General features: G+C 52.6%; 1 protein-coding gene across 1 annotated transcript; it reads left to right on the top strand.

Annotated features, from left to right (window-relative positions):
- Positions 1-2,192: 2,192 nt before the first annotated feature.
- On the top strand, positions 2,193-8,197 carry LOC102433265 (phosphoinositide 3-kinase regulatory subunit 5-like; the record flags this gene model as incomplete). The annotated part of the gene is made up of 4 exons (XM_006109125.1): positions 2,193-2,315; positions 4,216-4,316; positions 6,778-6,846; positions 8,059-8,197. Coding segments are annotated over exons 1-4 (415 nt in total), but the record flags the coding sequence as incomplete, so codon positions are not given.
- Positions 8,198-8,861: the final 664 nt, after the last annotated feature.

Below are 8,861 nucleotides of genomic sequence, written 5' to 3'. Positions count from 1 at the left end.
TGCCGGGGCCCTCCGGAGTGAAGTGTCAACAGAACCCGCTCAGGTCCAGCTTTTGTTCCTGGCGTCCCCGCTCCCCACCCCTCTCTCCCACCCCCCCACCCCCAATGCACACACACTGGCACATGGAGGTTTGCCCATCCAGGTGAAGGAGGGGCCCAGCAGCTTGCAAACTGCCTCCTGGTTCAGGGCTGTGGACTCCCTGCCTGGACTAGCTGAGGGTCAGCAGACAAAGGCCCGAAGGTGACTGTGAAAGTCACCCCGGGAGGGCCCACGGGCATCTGCAGGCCTGGAGGTGCCACTCACGGAAGCCCCCGAGGTCCCCGTCCTGGGTACTGGTGAGCGGTTTGTGGAACTCTGCCCGCCACCTCGGCAGCGGGAAGGTGTGGGACCTGGAAGGCTGGTCTGTGCTCCGGGCTCTCAGTCTGTGGCGGGCCCAGACCTTGGCACATGCTGGCTCCTCTTTCCGGAACATCTGCCTCCCCCCGAACTTTTCTCCGGATTTCCTCCTTCATCTTTCTTTTTTTAAAATAGGTTTTCATTGATTTCAGAGAGGAAAGGAGAGGGAGAGAGAGAGAAACATCAATGATGAGAGAGAATCATTGATCGGCTGCCTCCTGCACGCCCCCTACTGAGGATCAAGCCCACAACCAGAATCGAACCCGGGACCCTTCCATCTGTGGGCTCTATCCACTGATCCAAACTGTTCAGGGTTGTTAAATTGTTTGCTAATGTCTGTCTCCTACCAAGGAGATGGCCTGTGTCCCTCAGTGCTGTGTCCGTACCGCCTGCCACACATAGGTGGTCATGAAAGAATAAATGCACACAGACCGAGGCACCGTCCCAGGACGTCACGGCGGTGACGTGATGCCGGACAGCTCACAGGGGCTGTTTCCCTGGATGCTTGGGTCCTCCCCGACCGGGGACCAGGGGGATGTGCCTCCCAGGGGCCCGTGAGCTGACTGCCGGGCATGCAGCTGAGCAGCCTCGGATTCCGTAGCTCTTTGCATGCTGTTTGCATGGCTCAGCTCTGGGTGCTTCTGCTTGTGGTTTCCTGGTCTGTCCCTAGTTCCACGGAGCTGGACCACGGTCTCCTCGGCCTCCCTCCCTGGCCTGGCCTGGCCTGCTTGGTGGGCAGTGGAGTCTGCCCGGCGGGTGAACGCCGTGGAATTCCTGAGGGAAAGAGTGGTGGCAAGACTGGGGCACCATAGCTTTCGTGTCACTGTGACGTTTAATCTTCCCAACAGCCCTGTGGGGTCAGTGCTCTCATTATCCCATTTTACAGATAAGTAAACTGAGGTTTGGAAAAGGGGAAAAGTGTGTCCAGAATTGCATGGCTAACCAATAGCAGAGTCCAGATCTGAGTCCAAGTCTGTTGACCCAGGGACCAGGCTTATTCACCGGCTCACCTACCTGTTGTGGCTCCCAAGGGACCTGGGGACCTCACACATCACTGAGGGGCGGGCTGGCCCTTCTGGGGGCTCTTAGAATGCGGCCTTTCCCACAGTTCCCCAGCGGGTGCTGAGACCCCCTCTTAGATCCCTTCCTCGTGGCCCTCCAGCCTGAGCTGGACAAGGGAGGGGGGCCAAGCGGAGTCTGTGGGTAGCCGGCAGCACTGCAAGGCTTCAGAGAGAGCAAAGAAACATGGCCAGAGTAGAGGCGAGGGCAGACGAGGAACGGTGCCTGGGCCCGGGCACCCTAGCGGGGAGTGTGGTGGGGGGCACGTGAGGCAGCCCCCACCAGGCCTCGGCGTTGGAGCCCCCGGTGCCCTGAGAGGGATCTCCGTGCTCTTCCCTGGGGCTGGGGGATGCAGGCCTGGAAATTCAGAAAAATCCCCAGGCCATTCTGCTTGTTCCTGGAGGTCCTGCTGCCCAGCCCACTGGGGTCTGGCCACTCCCTGGGCATTCCCCAGGCGCTTGGAAACCCGGCCGCCTTGGGGCAGACACCTCTCCACTCCTGTCCCTGACCCCTCGCTTCCTGTAGCATCGCGCCCTTGGCTGCAGGAACACTCCTTCCTGCCACTCAGAGCAGCGCCCCCGGGAGCCATTCCAGCCCTGGAGGCAGCTGAGCCCCCGCCTGCTGTGCCCACAGCACCCAGGCCATAGCAAGGCTGGCAGCATTGTCTGTGCCATCTGCCCTGCTGGCTCTGCGCTCCTCACACCTGGGGGTCCAGGGCTGACAGTGTCTGTTTCCACGCAGGCGATGACTCAGGATGCAGCCAGGGGCTACGACGTGCACAGAGGACCGCATCCAGCACGCCCTGGAGCGCTGCCTGCACGGACTCAGCCTCAACCGGCGCCGCTCCACCTCCTGGTCAGGTAGGTCTGAGAGAGCTGGGGGGGGGGGAGGGGGCAGGGGGGCCGGGGGGGCGCTCTGAAGGCTCAAGGAAGCCTCGGGGGCCACAGTGAGCCCTGGACCGGGCAGATTCTGGCTCCAACTCTGTGTGTCTTTGCAAACCCCTGGACCTCACCTGGACAGGTGCTTGGCACAGCCCCCGATGGAGGCAGGCCCTCCGGATGCAGCAGTTTCTCCTGTCGCCCGTGCTGTCTTCCTCATCCTGCTCAGGGCTGCATCTTGCTTCCTTAGCATTCGCTAGAAGCATCGTCGTTGTTTAACCTGCTAGGAAATACCACATCGGCTGGTTCCGAAAGAGCAGCTGGGACTTCATAGGCGGCTCTCAGTGGAATTCTGTTCACAGGGAGTAGGAGGCCTCTGTGCTCCATGTTCCCCAGGACCGAGAAATAGGTATCCGCAGGCTGGGACAGTTGTTTCCCCGAAGGCTGGTGGCTAATTGTAATAATTCTTATGCTTGTAAAGATTTCTTTTTTCTATCCCATATCTCACTTGCCTCCCTAACTGCCCCATGAGAGAGATGCCCACTGGTCCTTGAACACATCTTGGTTCGTTCCTACCTCAGGACCTTTGCACTTGCTGCCTGGGATTCCTCCTTCAGAACTGTGCCCACTGCCTCTTTCTCATCCAGGTCTCAGCTCAGACGTCACCTCCTCTGGAGGCTTTCCTTGGCCTTAGGAATTAACCCGATCTGAATTAAACTCTCTCTCGCTGGCTCTATGAACTTGTGTGAGCCACTTAACCTCTCAGGACCTCAGCTGCCGTGTCTGTAAATGAGAATAATGACAACAGAAACCACCTTCCTGAAGGGAGGGTGGGAGGCCCAGTGGAGATGGGTATGCAAGGCCTGACACATAGGAGTTGGTCAATAGGTGGTAGTATTTTTCTTCTTGCCTCCTTCCCAGGTGTCGATGGAGCGTGAGCTCAGAGAATCGAGAGGGCCGTCATTAAGTAAAATCACACACAAATATCTGACTTTCACAAATTTACAAAATCCCACGACCACATGAAACACTCTGTTCGGGCCTCCAGGACTTTGGGAGGAGCCCCCACCATGAGGAGGGGCTGGAGCTCCATGAAACCCCTGGTATAACCACTTCTGCCCCTGCTGCTCTCACTACACACACACACACACACACACACACACACACACATACACACACATACACACACACATTCATACACACACACGCATACACACATACACACATACATACACATGCATACTCGCATACACACATATACACACGCACACACACATACACACACATGCATGCACAAGCGCCTCCATGACCACCCCTTTAATTTTTAGGGGTTTACCCTTGCTGACTGCAGGGAAATAGAAATTAGAATTCTTATTGACACAATAAGAAAGTGTGGGGAAGTTAGAATGACAAAGTGTTCATTCTAACTTTCAAAATAGAAATGAATGTGGCTTCCCGCTCCTGGGCTCCGGTCCAGGCAGTCCCGGGAAGTCCCCGGCTGTCAGGGACTCAGCCTGTGTTGGGGTGGGGGGGTCACCGTGGCTCCTCTCCCTTTTCTTCCAGCAGTCGCTGCCTCTGGCCTCCTTCCCGGCACCTCCTTCCCAGCTCCCCCTGTAGGAAGCGGGGCAGGTGGTGGTGGGAGACCTGGTGCCCTCTGGAGGGAGGTACAGGGACCAGAATCTTGTCCACTCATTAGCCCTTAAGGGGGACCCCAACCCCTCTCTGTGTCTCTTGAGTTTCCAAGAATAAAAAACTTGTCATTATGTCTTAATGGGCACGATAGGGTTGAGTGTTGATACGATTGATAGGGTTGAGTGTTGATACGATTTTCGGAGCCTCTTACTTCATAAAGGAATCTGACCGCTGGCCGTTCCCTTCCCAGCCGGGCTGTGTCTGAACTGCTGGAGCCTGCAGGAGCTGGTCAGCAGGGACCCGGGCCACTTCCTCATCCTCCTGGAGCAGATCCTGCAGAAGACACAAGAGGTGAGGCTGGCCAGGGGTGACGGTGAGCTGGGATCGGCCGCGTGGTCAAGAAAGAGGCCCCCACAGAATGTCGGTTCTGGGGTGCCTGGGCCGCCGAGGGGCTTGGCAGAGGCTCCGGGAACCTGCGAGCTCGGTGTCAGCCATGGATCGAAGGGTTCTGGGCAGGGATGTGGGCCTCGCAATGAGAACACGTGGTACGTGAGCCAGGGTCCTTTAAGCTGCTTGCGTGTGTGTCAAGGTATTGACTAGAGAGGGGGAGGAAGCCTTGCTGGATTCCTTTCCTCAAAAAGATCCATGAAAACAAAGACTGATTGGAGAGGTAAACGGAGACCTCCTCTGACAGGTCAGTCAATGGGCCTTTACGTCTAAGAGGAAGAGTGCAGTCAGAGCTGAGCTGGGCTGGGGTTCCAGGACAGCTGAGTCCCTAGGGAGGATTCTGGCTCTTTCCTGAAGAATTCTCTTTAAAGGTTTGTTGTTATTTATGTGTGTTTTCAATTTTTTATTGATTTCAGAGAGGAAGGGAGAGGGAGAGAGATAGAATCATCAATGATGAGTGAGAATCATTGATCGGCTGCCTCCTGCACGCCCCTTACTGGGGATCCAGCCTGCAACCCGGGCATGTGTCCTGACTGGAAATCGAACTGTGACCTCCTGGTGTAATAGGTTGACGCTCAACCACTGAGCCACACCAGCTGAGCTAAAGTTTTGCTTTTTAATACATGACTGAGTTGCAAAACATTGGCCTTTCTCTATTAGCTGACCCTTTACCTATAAGAAGAAAGTACTGGTTTATCAAGACTCCCAAGGTCCCAGCTCTAGCACCACCATTTACCTGGTGTGTTTATATGCAAACCCACTTAGGAGAGCTGACCCTCCCCTGGAGTGCTTAACGCACAGCCCAAATGTAAAGGATCAACTACTGTGCAGTGACAGGGGAGCAGGCACATGGTCTATTCAGGAAAAAGAAAAGGAGAACCTTACATTTGAGCCTGCGAGGTCACCAGGCAGCGGGGATGCGGGGCTGCCTCTGAGGCGTCAGCTCGTGAGCGCTAGACGGGGCTGAAAGGCCGAAGAAGTAAAAAACCCGGGCTCAGGTGTGTATGTGCTGTGGTGGGTGGGCGCTCTAAAAAAAAGAGTGCACAAAAGAATAACTAGAACTTTAAACATATACAGGAAAAATGTTGCCCCCGTGATCATAGAACAAATGCAAATTAAAACCATAATGAGACAGCCTTTGCCTAGCAAATTAGCAAAAAATTATAATAAGCAATGCAGAGAAGGTTGTAGTGAAGCTGGCACTTTCAAACATATGAGATCTTATAAATGGCAAAATCCTTTTGGAAAGCAATGGGGCAATATGTTTAAAAGATCGTAAGTATGTTTATAATCTCGATTGATTCCACTTCTTGAACTGTATCCTAGATAAATCATACAAATTATAGAAAAAGAAATTTGCTCAAAGGTTTTCATTGCAAAAGTAATTAAATAGCAAGAAATAACCTCAAATGTCTAAAATGAAACTAATACAGTATAGGTATCTACCAGAAGGAATATTATACAGCTAATAAAAATAATGGATATTATCCAAGGGTATTAACACAATTGAATATGTAATAAAATTACAACAGTAATATTTATTAAATGGCTTAGGGGAAATTGATGAAACACTTGGAAAAACACAGAGTGAGATTCCTAATTCATACCATACAGCAAATGGAATTTTCGATGTCTTAAAGACTTAAATTTAAGAAAATAAAGCTTCAAAGAAAATATATGCGTATTCACATGATCCTTGCATGACAAAGCAAACATCCATAAAGGAAAAAATTAACACATAATTTATGTACACAAATAATCCATACATTTAAAAGCAAACAACAGACTGGAAAAAAACAACAACTTTACAATGCAGGTAACAGGTAAATGTATAACCAGAAGGGGAACAAGAGGTGGGCTTAGAGATCATGTAACAAAACAAACTCATCTATAATATTACATGTAAAAGACATTAAGAGTAAAAATATGCACACTGTGATGACTTTGCAGAGGAAAATACACAGGGAAACACTGTAAGGAGAAGTATGCTGAAACATTAGCAGTGGTTGAGTTTGGAAGGGGCCGTTGTGCGTGGAGTTTTTTTCTAATTTCTAATTCTCTAGTCAGGATTTTTTCTGGTGGTTGCATTGCATGGCTCAGTGGTTGAACATTGATCTATGAACCAGGAGGTCACAGTCAGGGCATATGCCCAGGTTGTGGGCTTGATCCCCAGTGGGGGACGTGCAGGAGACAGCCAATCAGTGATTCTCTCCCATCATTGGTGTTTCTATCTCTCTCTCCCTCTCCCTTCCACCCTGAAATCAATAAAAATGTATTAAAAAAACAACAACAATAAAACAAGGACGCGCTGCTCTGTTCTGCACCCGTAGGTGAGCCTCACCCTCCTCTCCTGTCCTCTCCACAGGTCCAAGAGAAGGGTTCCTATGACCTCTTCACGCCCCTGGCCCTGCTCTTCTACTCCACGGTCCTCTGTGTAAGTTCCAGGGTGGGCCAGGCTGGGAGCTGGGGGAGGAGAGAGAACAACCCGCCCAGGGCAGGCATAGGCCTCCCTCACGACTCTGAGGATAAACACTGGGAGAGAAGCTGTCAATCAATGACACCTGATGCCTGTCAACCTTCTGATGGCTTCAGCTAAGCCAGTGGTTCTCACCCTTTTGGCCCTTTAAATACCGTTCCTCATGTTGTGACCCAACCATAAAATTATTTTCATTGCTACTTCATAACTGTAATGTTGCTACTGTTATGAATCGTCATGTAAATATCTGATAGGCAGGATGGTCTTAGGCGACCCCTGTGAAAGGGTCGTTCGACCGCCAAAGGGGTCGTGACCCACAGATTGAGAACCGCTGATAAGCCGTCTTGAGAGTCTCCAGTAACTCATGTGGATGCTGTTGTGCCTGGCACATCTGGCGCCCATGGAGGAACCAGTCACAGCCTCTCACACGCCATGGAGTAGACCCGTTAAACAGCTTCTATGCCCACCTCACTTTGTGCCCCAGCGGTCAGTTTTACCCAATGTGATCACCCCTATTCACCAGACCGGGGGCATCAAATGAGTCCGTGCACATTGAGTCAATTCACTTCACAGAGAAATGTTTCTCTCTCATAAGGATAAATGTGGTTTAGACCCGTGGTCGGCAAACCGCGGCTCGCGAGCCACATGCGGCTCTTTGGCCCCTTGAGTGTGGCTCTTCCACAAAATACCGGCTCTTCCACAAAATACCGACTTCTGCACACGGGCCATGAAGTTTCAATCGCACTGTACATGCGCGCCCGCACGTGGTATTTTGTGGAAGAGCCACACTCAAGGAGCCAAAGAGCCGCATGTGGCTCGAGAACTGCAGTTTGCCAGCCACTGGTTTAGACATGTGAGAGGCAGCAGCGGCCCCATTTAAGATGACTCCAGCTTTTCAGAGCGCTGCTCTCCTGAACTGGGTAAACTGTGTTACTTTAATAAAACCAAGGCCCTTACGGTAGAGACACCCCTGGCACCCTCTTGCCTATCTGTAACTCACTGCCTGTGGGTTACTTCCAGTCCTTCCTGACCTTGTTCTTGGACATGCAGCTGCCGGGAAGTGTGTGCCCTTTGTGGAACATTCCAGAAAAGTAGCAGGTTCTGCTCTGGAATATCAGTGCACTTTCTCCCGCCCAGACTTCTCTGCTTGCCTCTCCCTCTGCATTGCAGACACCACACTTCCCGCCGGACTCAGACCTTCTTCTGAAAGCAGCCGGCACCTACCACCGATTCCTGACCTGGCCCGTTCCGTACTGCAGCATCAGCCAGGAGCTGCTCAGCTTCATCGACGCTGAGCTCAAGGCCCCAGGTCAGTGCTGAGGCAGCTCGCGTGGGGAGCAGGGATCATGCAGGCAGGAGCATGGAGCAGGGAGCAGGGAGCAGGGAGCAGGGATAATGCAGGCAGGAGCATGGAGCAGGGAGCAGGGAGCAGGGAGCAGGGAGCAGGGATCATGCAGGCAGGAGGTTCTTCTGGAACTGCTCTTGGGCTCTGATCCTCCTCGCCTCTCAACCTTCAGCTCGTCCCTGTCCATGGCCCCGATTCAAAACCTTGGCGTCTCCTCTTTATGGTGCTGTGTGTATCTATGCGCACCAGCATCAGATGGCTGAAAGCAGTGAACGTAGGCAGTAACTCAAGGGGGAATTCTTGTCCTGCCTGGTGTTGCTCAATTGGTAGGAGTTTCGTCCAGTTACACTGAAAGGTTGTGGGTTCGATTCCCGGTCAGGGCACATACCTGGGTTATGGATTTGATCCCTGATCCCGACCCAGCCTGTGGGAGGCAACTGATGGGTGTTTCCCTTTCTCTGTCTCTGCCCCTTCCCCTCTCTTTGAAAATCAGAAAATGTCCTCGGGAAAGGATAAAAAGGGGGAAAAACAGAGGACTTCTCAGGGGAGGCTGAGCAGGCGTTCAGGGCAAGGAGACCACACCATGCGGCCTGTGCCTCTGCTCTGGTTATGCAAGTGGTCTCTGAGG

This window comes from Myotis lucifugus, unplaced genomic scaffold (assembly GCF_000147115.1).
Source record: "Myotis lucifugus unplaced genomic scaffold, Myoluc2.0 scaffold_6201, whole genome shotgun sequence".
Lineage (NCBI taxonomy): Eukaryota > Metazoa > Chordata > Mammalia > Chiroptera > Vespertilionidae > Myotis > Myotis lucifugus.
This window is presented reverse-complemented; position numbering and strand designations above follow the sequence as displayed.